We start from the raw sequence: 18,663 nt of genomic DNA on the forward strand, positions 1-18,663 counted from the left end.
TCCAACAGGTAGGGACTGCTGCTGCTGTGTGGGGCTGGGCCTGCACTAGGAGGGCTTTTAACACAGCTGTTACCGAACCCTTTTCGGAGGAAAAGTAGGCCAGTCAGCCTGACAGCGCGAACAAACGGCAGTATCACATCTCTGAAAGCTTCCGATGTGTTGCAAATCCCTCTCGTCATCCACTGCCACCCAGTAAAAGTCCTGTTCTCCAGAGAGGAAACCACTCCCTTCCTACTCACCCTACAAACTCTGCTCATCGTGTGCATCACGTCAAGGGCTTCCATGCTGGCCGTCGCTGCCAGTGACACTTCTCTTCTTGGGTCTAAACCTTTCCCTCACTTCCACCTCTGCTAGCACAAAATACTGAATGGTGCAGGGGGACTGAGCATCCAGTACACGCAGAGTCATACGCAGGCATCAGTACCAAAATATCACTTTCAAATTTGAATGCGACAGAAGAAGAGTTCTCTGGGAAAGGACTTTGAGTATCCAGAGCACAGTAAGCCAGGGTATCAAGTCAGGACTGGATATGGCAGGGTTTCTTTGTATAAATCTGGGGCAAGAGCAGGACAGGGGCCTGAAAGGCAACATGGAAGATGGCTTTAACTGGGCCGTCACAAGAGGAGATGGGCTATCATCCATACTGATATTCTGGTAATTATAAGCACATGCTATATCCACACACAGGTGCAGTCTCTCTCAAATCTTCACCAAACGTTGTTAAAGAAAATTCAAACAAATGCCCCAAAACATGTAAAAAGCAACAACAAAATGAAACTACTCAACCATTAAAAGGAAGCGTGTTGCTTTCCCTTTCTCTTCAACCTCCAGATAGGAAGTCCTCAAGCATGTCCCCACAACCTTATTCACAGCTCCCACTCTCAGCCCTGTGCAACATCATTCAGGAGAAAAACAAGTCTACGCCCAGATTCCTTCCAACCACACGTACCACAACAGGAAAGCACAAATACCTCCTGCACCATTATATCAACTCATTCTTGTCTGCAAACAACCACCTCAGGCAAATACAGAACTCTATTACAAAGAATCTCCACTAAAAAAGAAAACCACCTGTAATCTTCCCCCCCCCCACACACACTTACCCACCTGCAGAAAGCATTTCAAGGCTGTCAACCAAACCCTTCCTCGGGTTTGGTTAACACACCCCCTCACCTTGTAACAGAGTATGGCAGCTGTGCACAAGTAAATGGGACTGCAGGTGACATGATGGGGACGGGGCTGGCTGCCACTGCACAGACTGGAAAGGCTCATGCTTCGGGAAGGTCAGGAAGCAGCTCTTCGGAGACCGGCAGCTGTTCCTCGGACAGGAACTGACCGAGGAGCAGCTCACCCATGGGATGTTAGCCCACTCTTTTGGTTCAGTAGGAAACAAAGAACCCTTTGCATCCAATACGCTGCAGTACTCAGAGCTAACAAACAGAAAGGCTACGAGCCAGCGTTTCAGGAACCCATCAAAGTTCCAGCCACAAGAGTTTGACCTTAAAAAAATACCCTACCAAAGTGCCTGGTCAGAAATAAAAAGCTTTTCCTTTGGACAAAGACAGAAGAAATTGCTGTGCATCTTGGAGCTGTCGGAAATGGGCAAGATGAGATCATGCCTGGGGATTACCAACGGCAGGTCAACTAGCAATGTCCTCGGTGTCAATGGCTTGCTGAAGACACAGTCACATAAACAACCAGAGGTTTATTTTTAAGTCATCTTTCTGCCTCTCTGGAAATTAACTAAATTTGCATACTTCTCTTCACCCACAGGCTAACCAAAAGGAAGTTTTTATATTAGTAATCATCATCTCTAAAAATCAGAGCATACCAACCAGAATATTTTAGGATAGCCCTGAGAAATGAAATGCTATTTCTATATGCATTAACTGCAATTAATAGTTTCCTTTGATTTAGGTATTGACTGCAGATGTCAATGTGGTAACCTCATGTTTCGTTTTGGGGTTTTGTTTTTTCCCTGTTGTGTTTTACCAGGCTGATTCTGAAAGTACAACAAATTCTTATCACTTAAAATTGTTACGCTGCCCCTGCAACAGACCTTCCAACTCACACAATGCACTGAAGGTGGGCCCGTCAATCGTCACTTCAAAATCTGGAATATTTACTGCACAGAAGGCTGCTTCTCCTTTCATTTTCCTTCTGAGAAATATAAAATAGAAGTTTTTATACTCCTGCACACTTTCACTTTCTGACTGCTAATTCTGTTATTTTGGTACTACCAAAGTTCCCTCAGAGCTCGCAGTTCCACTTCCTTGTTAATTTTTTTTCCCCCTTTTTATCACGTTTGGTTTCTTGCAGTTCTGTAAGTTACACTGTCACAGTCTTTGATAATTCTAGAGGTTCTTTCACTATCCCCTTCCCATCAACTACATTACAAAAATAATGACAGAGAAATGACATTTTCCCTGTCTTACTCACAAATTATTATAAAGGTGTTTTGAAGTCTGTTTCCCTGGGAATTATAGATATGGGCTTTCCTGTTCCTAACGCTGTTCAGCTTTCACAGACAGCCCGTGCCTCTCACCTTGTGCTCTGACAGTACTCTTTCTGTTCAGGCGTATCTCTTTCCACCAGCATGGCTTCGTTGTTTCCAAAGGTCTCAGTTCTAGTCCATGCCTAATCTGTAAGCATAACTGCAGCATTCCAGAAAAGGGGGTCATCAAAAAACAGAACAAAAGAAATCACATTTCCTTCTACTTACAGAGAATAGCGCTTCTGTTTTCTCTTTTGTTTCCCAAGCTCTTGACACTTTTTAGATGAACTCAAAGCTCTCCTTCCAGAGCCACACAGCATTATGCTTCCCAGAGACATATGCCTTCCTGGGCTCCCCAGCCTAGCTGGTAAACAATAAATCCAAAAATGACAGAAGTACAGACGGATTTCTACTACCACTTGCCTCCTCCAACCCTTAGATGCCGCAGTTTAACCCAGACCAAGTGTTTGTCAGCTCTAATTTACAAACCTCAGTACTAGGCCCCAGCTGTAAATCACCAGGGTACGCTGTGCTCTCAGGGCCCTGGTAGGCCTTTGTCATGACAGGAGGGTCACCACGCTGGCTATGGGAGCAGCCCGAAATTAAACGCTTTCCATGAAGCGCCCAGCTCAAAACCTTCAGGTCAGAGACTGCCTAGCTCCTTTTATTGCTCTGCTGCAGAAATACCACAAACCGGACTGCTTTGCATTTTGCTGATTTTTCGCTTTCTAAAAGCCCCAGGTAAGTGCCACACATACAGATACTGGTGTTAGCATCAAACTGGCATCCTGCGCATAATTTTGCACCGCAAACCCCGGAAACAACGACCATGCACAGTTACACAAGTCGAGACGTATTCAGAAGTCCAAATAAAGGTAGGTTTTGCCCATCCTCACAACCATCATTAAAGGCCTCGCAGAAACCCAGAAACACACGGGCTTTGTAGAACCTCCAGCAATTATTCCATCAGGGATCCTTCAGGTCTTTCTGACTGTTTTGTCCGAGTCTCACAGTACTTGGCCTTTTCCTGAAAACCCCAGCTCCCTGAAGGACATGTTACACATAGGAAAGACAAGAGCCAAGACCTCTCAGCTTACTGGTTTCAGCACAGAGCTTGTAAACACACCTTGCAGGTCAACTCCTAAAGCTGGCAGGACACGTTAGTTCCTCAACACCATTCACAGGCACATAAAACTTAAAACATGAGGTGAAAATGGAAGATCAATGTATAAGATGCCCACAGCTTGCTACTGTACTGAAAATTGTTGAACAGGAGCCATCAAGACTGGGAGCCACCTAAAAGCTCCAAAGCTGGAAGACAAGTATGAAGTACGTGACAAAGATTATTTCAAAAACCTCTCAGGATTTTGAAGGCTTCGTGATTTCCAAATGCCCAAGGTTGATAATACTACTGCCACATACATCCTCTGAAACTCTTTTTCAACTGTTGCATGTAAAAGGCAGGCCTTACAACTCCTTTGATCAAGAGAGAATTACTCATGGCCTTATTTTACTTGGGACATGACCACCATGGTCTGTCCTAAAAGAATCTATCACTGGATTCTCACAACTAATTTCATAGAACTGTTTCTCTTCCCCCTCCTGCCAACGTCACCCTTAAAGCTCATCAGGTGCCAGGCTCAAGTGCAAATATCCAGAGTAAGAAATGGGAGGGGGGAAAGATGCACTTACAGCAAAATAAGTTTCCACACACAGACTGAAAGGTCTCGGGAGCATCCTGGCAGGAGGAATACTCTATCACCATTTCTCTCTCCAGCTGAGACCTGTTAGACATGGTATGGAAAGGAAGATTGTTACCTAATGCTTGCTCATCTAATGGTAACTGCTGGGCTGAACTACCCTGCTCATATATACGCACCAGTGGACGAGACTGTGCTGCCCTGCCTTCTCCACACAACAGCAGATACCCCAGGAGCAAACATTCTGGGGATTTTAACACTCCAAAGCTAGGCAGGAGATGTTCAAAGCTAGACCCAGGAATGCTACAGCAAGCTGACAATGCAATATCGCCCTGTTTTTCCAAGGGTAACAAGTAGCACGTCACTTTCTGAGTAGTAGCACCTTAACTCTGAGGTAAGGGGAAGCAGGGGGGGAAATGTCCCTTCAGAGCAACAGGACACAGAGGCAACAAAAGACAAGCATGAAAATAAACAACTTCTATTCCTACACTATGTTTTTAGCCCCTGGAGACATCTAAAGTTCTCACTACTCTTCCTGGAAAGGAAAATCTCACTATAAATAACACTGATCTACAACCATGCCTTGCAGTTCATTCCCCCCTAATCATCTCCCCACATACCCGCTTTCCACTAGGACTGGAGGGTGTGTTTAGGGCAGCTCTCCAAGGCTCCCTGTGCCTCTCAGCCAGCCTAATTGCTGAGCTGCTCCTACACAGCAGGGCAGAAGCCTCCACTCCACCACCATCGCTTCGCCCAGGGCAGTGCTGTCCTGCGGAGAGGTGACAGCATTGTGCTCCCACTGAAAAGCAGCACAGTCCACATACAAAAAGCCAACGCTGAGCCTTTGATAACTTCTAATGGCTTCATTTACATCCCACCAGCCCATTTTTAGCAGCATGCTTACTTAATCTAACAGATTTTAATACAATTGCTCATTTCACACCCAAGCCCGCAGGGTGCTGAAGTTCCCTGTTTCTGAAAACACCTGAACATATATATCTCTCTACCTACAGGTCTACCTACGCTTCACAATGGAACTGCTAAATATTTTATGTAGGCACGTTCATTCAATATATTCATTAGATATTTAACCTGAAATGTTCTCAAAGTTCAATAGAGCGCACACATCCAAAGTCTCATTGCAGATTCGAAGTTTTTGTGTAGATTTCTTGACGGACTATATTTTGCTGTACGATCTTTTTATAGGGTATATAATCTACGGGTCATAACAGATTGCCTGCTCGCAGCTAGAAAGCCTCTTGGGAACACAGGGTTGTAATCTGCCGTTAATATATAAAGTACAGAACATTTCAGACACCATGACACAGAAATAGCAAACAGAGATAGAAAGCTACGCGAGAACCTGATGCGGCGTTAATGTGGCTTGTTCCTTGTCCATCTCTTAGCCCAAACCTAAGCCTCATGCTGGAAGCCTGTATCGCAAATGCTGCTACCATAGCCACCAGCACTTCTATCAGAAATACAGTTCTTATCAATACTTCTTGGAAAGTGATAATTTTATTAAAATACAGATCTGGTCAAACTAACAGGAAAAAATAACTATTCTTGGGTAATCTGTTCTTGCCAAGAGAAACAGGCTGGGGAAAGGATTCGGTCAAAGCACATGTAGCTTTCTCAAGTATTTCTTCAAGTTTTCTCAAGCAACATGGCAACGCCCATACATTTTGAGTTAGGGAGAGGGGAAGAACAAACTCTCAGCAAATCCAGTATCTTCTGTTCCTCCCCTATTGGTCATAATTTCTACCTTAAGAGACTTGTCCTACTCATTGCAAGGCGAAATTCCAGGCATCTAATTCTTTCTGAGCACTTGGTGCTGTTGCCAAAGACGGGTGACACCTGTACACCTACGCTTCCTATAATTAGTCATATTAACATGAACTGGTGGAAAGAATAATTGCTCTTGTAATGTTTACAGAGGTGATATAAAATTTTTGTCAGCCAGATGGAACAGGCAGGACGAGGGCCAGGCCCTTGCCCAGGCTCAGGATGCGCTCGTTCCCCTTCTTTGGGCCTGCCATGGGGTGCAGCGCTACCAGCAGGCATCGCCCAGCCCTGCTGGCACAACGGGCTCGTGGCTCCTTCTCCAGCTCTTTGCAGAAGGGACAGCTGTAAAGCGCTCCACAGGCAAGCATTACGAAACGCGGATCAGAACCATGCTGCGTGTATTTTTCTGTCGCAGTCTCTTCTCTTTCCCGCAGGGACCATCTACGCTCACACCCTCTCTGCTTTCTCCTTCACTTTTCCCCTCTGTCTCCACGCTCGTTTCCTCACATGCTACTCCCTTTCACACCACTCAGTTATCTCCACCACAAAATCTGCTCTGCCCGCAGCAAACTGGAAGAACAGAGCCGCGTTTAGGGAATAGCAGCTCGCACACAACAGGCTCCTCTGTCAGCATGACAGAGCAGAAGGCCACAAACGCGACGCAGGCCTTCATGGGAAATACAAGAACAGGGAAGAGGTCATATTCCCGTGAGTGGGCCAGGTCTACACGCAACAACTCGAGAATGTCAATGGCTTTCTCAATGTATTCTGCTGATTTCATACTGGGTCTTAACAACAGCTCATTGCTGTATGAACTTTCAGTGAGCACAGGCACACAAACCTCACACAAACCTCAGCTGCACAGAAATCCTTTCTCATGTCAGCAGCACAGAAAATCTCCTTCACCTAAGATCAAGATCCTGAAGATTAGAGGGAAAATCATGTTACTCTCTCATATTTCATCAGTATGGCTTTAGCTAAGTTAGGACATACCCTGGCACTTCCATTTCCATACTTATTGCATATTTGGAAAAAATATCATAAATTCAACAAATTCACACTTGGTAGAAGTACAAATGACCAGGAACAGCCTTCTTCCTGAGTGAATGCACTTTACTGCAGCTTTCAGATATTGTTTTCAAGAAGTGCAAATGTATTTCTGCAGAGCTGGCACCTCCCTTTCCTCTGCGAGAGAGAGAAGCGGCCAGCTCAGCAGCCTGGCAGAAGCAGAAGTGTGATCTCTCTACCTGTGCTGGCTAATGTAACGCAATTAACCCCAGCTCCTGAAACAGGGAAAATACAGCAGCAACCGCCAGGTAAGCGACCCGGGAGTTTCCTTCTGCTATCTCTTGCATGCCTCCCTTAACACGTGCCGTACAAACCACAAAAGCCAGCTATGACTCCACCACTCCCCTGCGCAGCCAAGACACACACCCTTCTCTCGGTCACTTCTTGAACTTGCAAATGCCCCTTTTATTTTCCTTACTTCACTCGGCCCACGCTTACTGCTCAGCCTGCTTTGCCTTTTGCTTTGTTGCTTGGTTTTGCCTCCCAGGACGGCCTGCTGCTGATCCGCGGTGACAATTTCCTTGCAGTACGCAGACCACTGCAAGGAAAATATCACTGGAAGTGAAGGAAAGAGAGCAGTAAATGGCTGTGAAATGGGAAAGGGAAACTTCTTGTATCTGAAGGCCAGAGGAAACAACTTCGCCTATGGTAAAGAACTTATCATACTAGGTTAAACAGCAACGTGTTGGACAAACACACGTGAGGCCATGCCAAGCTGCCTGACTGACGTGGATGAGGTAGATACGCCCCAAAGCTTTCTTCTTCCAAGGTCATTTTCCAACATCCTTTCTGCAAAGGATGTCTGTTTGAGATTTAGGTAGATAATCCAACAATAGGAGAGGAAATTTGGCTTGTCAGAAAAGAAACAGGAACAGGAGTGACAGGCAGAAACAAAGAGCACGTAAAACAGGGCTCTGAGCTACGCTGCCTGCAGTACTCGACCTGCTACCTCCCCACAGGTAGAGGTTTCAAGCTTCATCTCCGAGCAACACTCAGGCAAGAAATGGAGAAGTATTTTCAGCAAAGTAATCTACAAAGGGGGTCCAGGAGGTATTCTTATATTCTAAATTTGTATCTTATGTACTAGTAATTAGATAATTAAAATTTGCTGTAACCAAGCACATTCCAGATGCCTGGATTCACCTTAACAGGAAGGCAAGAGCTGCAGGGGATCCTTGGTCTTCCTATTTTCCTTCCCAGTTCTACTACAACAATAAGAAGATTAAGGAGACCAGAACGCGTAGGAAGTAGAGCAGCCACTTCTCCTAGCACTCATTTCGCTCCACAGGGAGAAATTCTTCCCTTCAATACAGCACCTGCATTACCAGACTGAACTTAAAGAGGTTTGAGATGACAGATGATGTCCAACCTTCAACATATCTCAGATCTTAAGCTGAAGGAACATTTAAAACAAGCCTGGGGAGAGAGCTGATGCCTTCTGACTCAGCTGACAGCAAGTGGGACAGAAGTAAAGGAGTTTTTGCAGAGGTTTGATCACTGTCTTTGGTAACAGAGCCACCCTCCTAAGATCACGCAACTTCTTGTCGCATTTTGGCAAGGTTGTTTGTTTCTCCGTGGACCTCTACAACCTGCCATCCATTATAGATTAAGTTAAAATCAGAGCATTAAAAATAAATTAAACCACTGGCAACACTGTCATTTATCGAGACAAACGCATACAACCTAGACATGGATACTTGAAAACAGCTCTGAAATCATGACTTGCTAACAACTTGGTACTGCCAATAGGCAGAAGCGAATCAGAGGGGCCACATCCACTGCAAAGTTTGGAAAGCGCCAGACTTCCAAATTTAAGAATACTGAATTTCAAACTCTTGCTAAAATGGTTTATGTCCATCTTCTGCCCCCATTTGCTTCCACCTAACATCCGCATCGAGAGTCTGAGAGACTTGAGGGAGAATTACAAAAACATCGCGTTTCCTTTGCGGGCCCGCTGAGTTCCTAGAAGCCAGGTAGCTCACCGAGTTAAGTCTTCAGATGCAGGAAAAACCTTGCTAAGTTTTTAAAATACAACCTTCTGAAATAAGCATTAGCATATGGCGGTTTCTCAAGGGGAAACAGATAATCTGGTTTCCAGGACAACAGGGTTTTGCAAGCTTATCTCCTTTGCTTTACAGTCTGAGGGCATAAAAACATACAAGAGCCTCTGCTTCTGTCGCTTAAAGACCAAAACCTTCCCTGCAAGCTGTTAGTATGGTCAAGCTTGATATTACAGACTTGTGCAGGAAGAATCGCATCGGCCTGCAGACGGAGGGCTGCTGCCAGCACAGGGTGCCGGGCTGTAGTGGCAAAAGAGCCCCTCCGCCGTCGTGCAGTCCACGCCGAGCCCTGGCCATCCGCAGCTGACTTCGCCGGGCTTTGAGCATCACCAGCTGACTCGGCTGGGTTTTGTACGGGGGAAATGTAGGCCAGCGGGGCTGAGCCACAGCTGCGTTCGCCCGCCGCTCTGCCAGAGCCAAGCGAAAGGGGCGAGGGCGCATCAGCACCGCGGAGGCAGGTCTGCTGTGCCCTGCAACCCGCCGAGCCGCGCACCAAACCCTACGAGCATCCCGCTTCCTTTCGGGAACGACAAAACCCGAAGGAACGACCGGAGGTTACGGGCTCCCGGGCACCGCACCGCTCTCCGCCCCTCGCTGCCGCTCCCCGACCGCGGCATCGCCGCCGGAGCCGCGCAGCTCCCCCTCCGCCAGGGCTGGGCGGGGGCACCCGGCCACGACAGCCGTGCCCGGTGCCCCCCGGGGCGGGCAAGAAGCGTGCAGGTGCCGCGGGCACGCCGGGGACGGAGCCGAGCGGGCGGCGAGACCCGCGTCCACCCGCCCCAGGGCGCGGGCGGCGGCGGCGACGAAATGGCGCCCGCCCCCCGGCCCGACCCCACATAATGGCCGCCCCCCCGGCCGCCCCTCGCCCCTCAGGGCCTCTCACCGCCTCGCTCACCGCCGCAGCGCCGCCGGCCCCCGCCGAGGCTCCGCCGCCAGCCCGCTGGTGACGGCACCGGGAGCTGCCCTGCCCCGCCCCGCCACCGGGCCCGGCCCCCTGCGGGCCCCGCACGGCCCGCCCTGAGCGGCAGCCACAGGGCCGCCTGGTCAACCCGGGCGCTGAGAGGACGCCGCGGGCGCGGCTACGGAGGACCAGGCGTTTCGGAGAGGGCACGTCCTGGGGGAACTGCAGGGAGAAAAGGCACTGAAGAGGGATTTAGGGAGGCACACAGCTGCCTGGATACCCCCCAGCCTGCCCTGTAAGATCTGCAGAGGGCTGCTGCCAGCTCCGAGTTGAGTCAGTCCCAGCATCACCCTAGTATAAGGATTTTAATTTGCCTGCCGCTAAAGCTGTCAGCTTGAGACCTCAACATGAGCTGAAGCTGGGGGAGAAGCCAGGGGACATGGCTTGAATTTGTCATTTTTCTTTCCACCTGTCAGTGGTGACGATCAGTTTTTAGCAGGGCAATAGGACTGATCCAAGCACTTCTGTTTCAAAGCCATAGACAGAGCTTACAGAGGAGAGCTTGCTTTCAGTGCCTAGTCAAACATATGTGATTTTTAACATTTATCTTTGGTCATAGTTCAGAACAAAGCCAACCACACCTAAGTAGCAAACCTCAAAACCTAACTGCCAGAGGGGAGGTGTACTCGAGCAGAGGCACTGCCACAGTTGCCCTGGGACTGTCAGTAGGTTTAGGACTGCTCAACATTTTCCTCAACTACATGAAAGCAAGTTTAAATTCACTGCTGATTTTGTGGACACCACCAATGAGAGCAATATGGTAAACAGAAGGACTGGGCCATCCCACGACAGATCTGGAACAGTTGATAAAATGTATGTGGGTTGTTTGTTTTATAAAGGCAAATCTCAGGTTATAGGCTATACATCCAGGCAAAGATTACAAAGGCACACCTTGAATACTGGGAAAACAGCAGACTGAAAAACTATGACTGAAAATGGAATCAGGGTCATAATGGAGAAGGAATTGAATACAAGATCCCAACTTCACACTGGGACAAAATGTGACACACACCTAAGAAGCACAATCAACAGTATACAAGGGAAGAAGAGAGGACTTTACATATACAGAGATCACTCAAAACCCCTGTAACAGGGATTTATCTCCTTAAAAAAACACTACAGTTTTGTGATGGGACTAAGAGAGGCATAACACAAGGTTTTAGGAACTCAATGTATGCATTTCCTCAAAAAATGTTATGGTATTTTTATTTAGTTTTAAACGCATTGTCAGAAAAAATATATATTCCTCATCCTTCACAATAATGAAGGACAACACAATTTTACATTAGCATGGTTATGATAAAACTTATGAATTACAAACCAATTCCTAGATTCACTGTTTTCTCCCTAACTCCTTTTACAATAACAGTAGTAATACTGCAAAAATCATTTTGGAGATCTTGTACTAAGTCACAGAGATTCACTTATTTCCTCTGCTACCAGAAATCTTTAAGAAATTATTCCCTTCCATTTCACTGCAGCCCATTAGTACCTAGCTGCAAAAAAATAAAAATATAGCACATGAAAGCTTTCATCATGGGAAAAAAAAAATCTCAGCTTGATATAAAAATAAATTCAATGTTTATCTGTTAAATACATCAACATTTTAAATCTATCACCTGTTATTAACATCATTAAGCAGCTATTAAGCTTCTCCCTTCAATGTTTAAGGGCATTATTAATCAACCTACTGTAAATACTGAAAATAAAGCACAGTTCACTTCAAGAAGCTACCTTCTATGTTTACAGATTTTTTTCCGGATAGAGTCAACCAAGTAAGTCACTGTGGAGTGCACCACTTACAGAAATAATTGGTAAATAATTTTCTGAAGATAACTGCAGCAAAACCATGACAGAGACAGATAAAGCAAAAATTCAGCATGCACATTTGGATAAAGAAAGGAGAAAGGATCTTTAAGTTTCTGGTTACTGTTCTGTCAACTGCAGTTTATGATGGAAAACTCTGCCATGATCTTAGTTTTACACAATGGTCGATATACACACATACAATAAATATACATAACCTAAACAATCATGTATCAACTGCTACGGCAGCATGAATACTTCCTGAAATTCATCACATCAACAAAGCTGCTGCAATTCCATGTTTCAAAGCTTTCCAACAAAAGGCTTAAACAACAGCTACCGCTTACTTACCACCTACATTCTGGGGCTGAATTTTTAGAAGATGACTTCAATAAGTGTCTTTCTTATGAGTATGAGGTATCAGTCTAGTTTGTTGGGGGGTTCCACTCAAATAAGACTATTATTTAAAAAGTCTATGATGGAAAAAAAATTAAAAGTACCTTTCAAAAGTTCAGGCTCCATCATCCAACCTGCTACTCTCCAGAAACTTAGAAGTGAAGAAAGGATACGTAACTTGTTCAACCAGTGATTAAAGAAGCTTTTTGTAATACAAATGCATGCATTCAGGAAGCTGAACAGCTTTCAGTAGCGATTATTTTTAGGGTGCCATGTCCTTTCTTTTCAGAGGTGTCACTTTAGCATTACTCAGTGCATCCTTGTTAAAAGCCAACCCCCTTCTTTCATGCCTCAGTACATACAGGTGGGCCTTCATTAAACAGATTCTGCTTAAACAGCGTGCTTACCTTTGTATACTAACCAGCAAGAATTGTCCTAAAGAATTTTCAGACCACAGTATGTGACTGCAACCTTTTTTTTTTTTTTAAATCATAATAAACATGTGAGTAGCTCTGCAATAGGTGCTTACAGCTATGCACATACAGAAGTGTTTGCAGGACTGGACTAAGGAGAGAACATGCTCCCTGACAAAATGAGATGTGGTAACACAGACATGTCCCAACATCGGCTGAGCCCCATCTGCAGTGTGGAACTCAAAGCATCCAACACCCCTGAACTCCACCACCACGTGAAACCAATGGGAGAAGCGAGAGCAGCAATGAAAGGTTTTGGCAAGCTGCATCCTGTACTTCCTTGACAGGAATTATTACCACTGCGTGTAGGAGTGGTTATAAAACACCCAGGAGCCTTTGGGCACCATTTTGACCTTTTGTTCTCAGCAGTCCAATTTCACAACTTCCAAGACATTACATGGTCAATCTTGCAGAACCTTCCATGGGCTGGAAACCTGTATTTTTAAATAAAACTGGAATAGCACAACACACAAGACTTAATGTCAGATTGTTCAAAGGAAAACATTTTTCTGCAATAGAAGAAAGAAAGCTGCAATCATGTGCACAAGTTTGGAGTATTTAGGGCTTTCCATTAATAAAACAAATTATTTTTAGAAGTCACACAGGAAACACTAACAGCTTTCAAGTAGAACAGTGCTTAAACTCCCAAGGCAATTATATAATTAGTCATTTTTAGACAGAATATGATGTTACACAATATTGGAATTGAACAATGACAGTCTCTTGAGCAAGTCAGTATTTAGATATGCAGTACATGCATTTTTATGGTGGTCTAGATAACCTAGTGAACCATTAGGAAGTTTTGACACCAATACATTATAACAAACCAAATCTCGTAAGACTTCTGTTAAATTCCTTATGAAACCCTGATGCATTCAGTACCAAATGCTAGATGTAATTTCAACACTTGGATTAAGCCAATGACTAAAAATAGCTTCAGCTAGTCACCTGCCTGTGCTCTCCTGTCTGCTCCTTCCCCAAAGGAGCTTCTGCAGCACCATGAGGTGAAGTTCAGTGGTTAGGGCTGAGAGAAAGGAACAGACCACATGAAGCATCGAGCCTGTAGTCCCCTGTGGTAAGGCAGCCAGTGGAAGACTCCTTGAGTACCAAACCACATCCCATTCCTACTCTGTAGCATTCACTCTAAGTGACATTTAATTATCTGCCAAGTAGATTTAAATTTGTTTTTACTCCCATTTAATTACCTTTTTCCAAAGAAGGCTTGTGAGTGATATTTTGAAATTAGAGCACTAATCATAGAATCTTTAAGGTTGGAAAAGCCCTCCAAGACCATCTGGTCCAACCATCCCCCTACCACCGATGTCACCCACTAAATCATGCCCCTAAGCACCACATCCAACCTTTCCTTGAACACCCCCAGGGACGGTGATGCTACCACCTCCCTGGGCAAAGTTAAGATGTCTCAAAGATATCATATCAATTCAGCAGTTTACTATATATAGATAATGTGGTACCTAGATTGTGGAAAACAACATTTGCAGCACTTCAACAAATGAACTAGTTTTCATGTGATCATCAGAAAATGAAACTGTGACATCAGTGCTGATTTGATTGCAAAAAATATGCAAATTCTACATATACAAGCAATATAAACATACTTTGACTATCACAGAGAAGTTTCTTAAGACAGAATTACATCATCAACATGCTCATTCACAGAAGCCATCAATTTTATCATTGATGAAATGCAACAGTAAGTGTTGCATCCATCTGTTCAGACTAAATGCAAATCAGCTACATGGCTGCAAGTTTTAGCCAAGAAAAGAAGTTACTATGGCTTTCTCCCTTCTCACTCTTTCCTAATCTTGCTTCTAATCAGCTTGTCTGTAAGTACTTGAGTTTCTACGTGAGTTATATTATTACTTATTTCTTATATAAAAGGCAGGTAAGGAAGGAAGGAACTGAGGGAAAGAAACCCGTTCTTCAGGAACAAGTTCTTAAACAAAAGTTGCAAATATTGACTAGTCATGGTTTAAGTGTTATTTAATGTTTGCTACCCCCATAAATCCTGCTTCCTTACCAAGGTGTGGCAAGAGACTAACATAGATGTTACCTACATATGAAAGAACACTGCCATGCTGCAGGCAGATCTGCCAGTCACCCTTGATCAACGTAAAGCAAAACATCATTTTCCTCCATTCATTTGCTTTTTCACTGCATCTGTTCCATAACTTATGGAGTTACATGAAATTTTTCTTGAGCACAAGAAAAAAAAATAAATAAAGGAAGCATGAGTTTAAGTTCTAATAGAAACCAGTTAAAATTTAATTGAACACGAATGGCAATTTGAACTTTTTACACCCATAAATGCAAACCAAAGAATTCAGAGAAGCGACGAAGTGAAAACAAGGAATATTCTCACAGTTTATGGAACGCAATTTCCAACAAACAGTAAGGTCCAAATCATCACTCATAGTTTGTACGTATGTTGGGATGAGTATTCTATGTTTGCCTGAAAAAATAACGCAAATGGATGGTCCAGCATCATCCCAGAGGAACTTAAAAACTGTTGTAACTATTTCTAGAATACGGTGACAGCATCCACGGTCTCCTTACCTGTTGGCCTGTCAGGAACTCCCTCCTCCCCCATCCAACAGTATATAACTAGCCATGTCCTGGCATACAGCACTCAAGTTACGGAATAAAATAATGGTATCATTCTGTTGTACTTGTGTCAATACAATGAGAAATCAGATTACTGTAAGATTAATCAGACATTTAATTAAGACATTTAATTTAGAGAAACCATATTTGAATCTAGTTGTCCAATCTGACAACTAGACCATGCTAACAAACAGGTATGCCAACATCATATTAAAGGGCGTTTGTAGCACAAGGAAGAAGATGCCACCCTTGTATATACGTGGCACTGCAAAGCACTGACACTCCTACCTATTAGTGCAGGGTTATTGTGTAACAAACCTACTGGGAAGGAAGCAGCTTGCACACACATTTCATAACCTTGGTCAACTCATCAACTCCGGAAACATCTCTGTCCTGAGGTATCTTCTGGCATACCTGTCAAGTACCAGCCCCAAGTCTGTAATTCTGTATTATTTGCAACTGTAAAACGTTATCAGAGTTAATATAACCAAAATTTAACTTCAAAACACAGTGATAACTTTTGCAGCTTATTCTGATTTTACATATTTTATTACAAGTGCATGACAGGTACCCATTTTGGCCAGAACTTGCAGCTTTATGCACACCTTCTTTTTAACATTTAAATGCACATCCAGGTCAACCTGCCAGAATTCTCAGCAGTAGATACCTTCTATGAAAATACTGCACGAGAGGATGCAGCAGATACAATCTTCTTACTTAAGCCTCTGTTTTGGTTAATGTGCTGATGAATCCTGATTTCCCGCGGCTGGCTCTCTTTCTCACAAGGACTTCAGTATCCCTTCTTTCCTCTGAATCTTGCCCTGGCATCCAACTGAAAATTGAAGGCAATATATTAAGATCATACTACATCCTACAAAAGAAATATTTCAGAGCGCTTATGCTATTTTGGCACTGGTAACATCAGAATAAAGTACAAAATAAAGCAGAAGTCACTGTACATAAAATTAGAGATATAACCAACATGCCATAGGGTGTTTTTTTTTCCAGTTAAACAGATATTATACTACCTTAAATCTCATATAAAGTTAAAACGAAGTGGTAAGTACCCTGTGCATTCTGAAATAAACACTGTAACACCACGAATAAAGAACAGCATTGGGGGCTGGCAAGGAACACATGAAAACAAAGGAATGTAGATCTGCTAAGAGCTCCCCCCCAACAACTGATGAGCAGAAAGAGGAAAATTCAGGTTGGGTTTAAGTGAGAGTCACTGGAAATGTCAGTGAGGACAGGGATAATATATACAGAAAGTGTCTGGGAAAAAAAAATCAGTAAAAACTGAAATAAATATTCAGCCTATTAAAACTTTAAGTTTATTCTTGGCAGTTACAAAAAAAACAGCATTTAATAGAGGGCAAGTCAGTAAAGCTAAAATATAATCTCTCACGCAACCCCTATTGAAACTAAATGGCAAGTTCTTTCCCAGTAAAGCAGAAAAACATACTTTGATTTTGATAGATTTCTTATGAATTTAGATAGTCAGTCTTGAAGATTACAGATACAGATTGCAATTGAGCCACATCCAGAACATCTAGATATTAGATTGAATAGGTATCTTATCTCCAATAACTGACCCTCTTTCAGAATTCAGAACTGCAGCAAAATTAAAGAGCTAACTTGCAATGGGCTTGTCCAATAACCAAGCAACTTCTGTTTTAAACGTTGTTGCTACTTTTATATCTGAAGCATACTAAAGTTTACAGTTGCATTTATTTTCTACCTTTTAAAAAAACTACTCTTTTTGGCCTCACTGTTATATCAAGTAACAGCTTTGGCAGAGCACTATCACAAAGATTTACAGAGTTAAGAGGACAGGAAAAACATCACTCTTCATCCTCAGAATTTGGAGCAGTTAAATGGAAGCAGGTGAGAGCCAGGCCTCTTCCCACATGACTAGAGACACTTTGCTAGAACACATGTTTCACCAGGCTTGCTTAATGATCTACAGACAGAAACACAGACCCATCATCTAGAGACACATGTATTGCAGCTGCAGTATCAAATGGTAAATATTTAAAGTATTACATACATAGCATATCTTTACATCCATTTGTCACAAATTAATGCAATTTGTACAGGACAGGATGTTTACTTTGATTTCCAGCTGTGTATCCCTCACTAGGTATCAAAATTGGCTTAAAGGGGGAGGTGTGGGGGGGGAGCTTTTATTACTAGTGTTTACAGAGTTTTGATACCATCTGATACCATCTTTGCCATGACTCAGCTATTTTAAATGTTACGGAAACACAAGCAAGGCATTTCTGGATAAGGAACTCCTATCAAAACTGGGGAAACATCATCTAATTACATTTTTACAACTGGCTTCTCACTACCTTTCTTGACAACTCAGTTAAGAAAAACAGAAACTCCTGCTCTTTTGAGTCCTCCAAAAAGAAACAATGTCTGCCTACCTTCAAACGCAGAAGCCTGCATCAGTAGTGAAAGTCCCTTTCAGCAGGACATCCTTCTAACTAAAGAATTATCTACACACATTTTTTCCAGTGACCTCACAGAAAAAAAAAAATATTAGCCTAAGTCAGTATCTTAAGACTACACGATCCATAAATAGTGCTTAAATCAAAGCCTTACTAAAAGCAATACTAAGAACGTGTAACTCATTTACCCTAGCTGCCACATTTTAAGTCTGATTCAATTTAGACATGCATCTCTTCTAGCTTATTCGCTCTAGAATTGTGTTGTTCTCAATGAGAACAGTGAGCAATATTCACACTTATTACATGAAATTCAGAAGTAAGAACATTAAACGTTGCTTAGTGACACTGCTTAGTGACACCAGCTTTACCGAATTGAAGTGTTCTGTTTAAAAAAACAAGGAGAGGGACAGAAAGCAGCCTGGCCGTTGGCAGAAGAAAACACACGGGCACTTACCATCGACCTTTTGCATGCAAAAAACGTATTTTGCAAACTTCTACAGTGTCCTTCCCTCAAGCATTGCTTGGGGCTTTTGTTCTCCTGTTGGATGACAAACAAAGGATTATTTTTTTTTTATCTTTTGAGGACCCTCCGCAGCTCGGGGAGACGCCGAGAGGCACGAGGAGAGGCTCGCTGGGGACGGGGCTGAGAGGGGCTGGCACTGCCCCTCACGGCACTGCCTCAGCCCGCCCCGCTCACCTGCAGCACGCAGGGGCTCTCCAGCAGGCACTGCCGCAGGTCCTCCCGCACCCCGCCGCAGGCCCGCCCGTCCTCCTCCTTCTCCTCGTAGTACTTGGGCATGGCGGCGCCAACGACCCCTCGCCGCCCGCTACGCCCCCCA

At 44.0% G+C, this 18,663-nt stretch overlaps 1 protein-coding gene across 3 annotated transcripts in view; it reads right to left on the bottom strand.

Moving 5' to 3' along the window:
- Nucleotides 1-18,656, bottom strand: part of COA5 (cytochrome c oxidase assembly factor 5) — a 75,948-nt gene extending 57,292 nt beyond the window's left edge. The window contains exons 1-4 of one of the 3 annotated variants that reach the window (XR_014574331.1): nucleotides 18,522-18,656; nucleotides 18,279-18,362; nucleotides 16,036-16,200; nucleotides 11,261-13,177 (exon numbers count right to left, since the gene is read on the bottom strand). Coding sequence is in view for 1 of the 3 variants with exons in the window: in XM_083806780.1 (XP_083662906.1) it covers nucleotides 16,159-16,200; nucleotides 18,279-18,362; nucleotides 18,522-18,623 (228 nt within the window). In the remaining 2 variants the exon portion in view is untranslated. Of the gene's footprint in view, nucleotides 1-11,260; nucleotides 13,178-14,999; nucleotides 16,201-18,278; nucleotides 18,363-18,521 lie in introns of those variants that run through there. The other 2 variants (XR_014574330.1, XM_083806780.1) reach the window with 2 other exon arrangements.
- Between the last annotated feature and the right edge of the window lie 7 nt (nucleotides 18,657-18,663).

The sequence above is a fragment of the Anser anser genome, assembly GCF_964211835.1.
Source record: "Anser anser genome assembly, chromosome: 1".
NCBI classification, from domain to species: Eukaryota; Metazoa; Chordata; class Aves; order Anseriformes; family Anatidae; genus Anser; species Anser anser.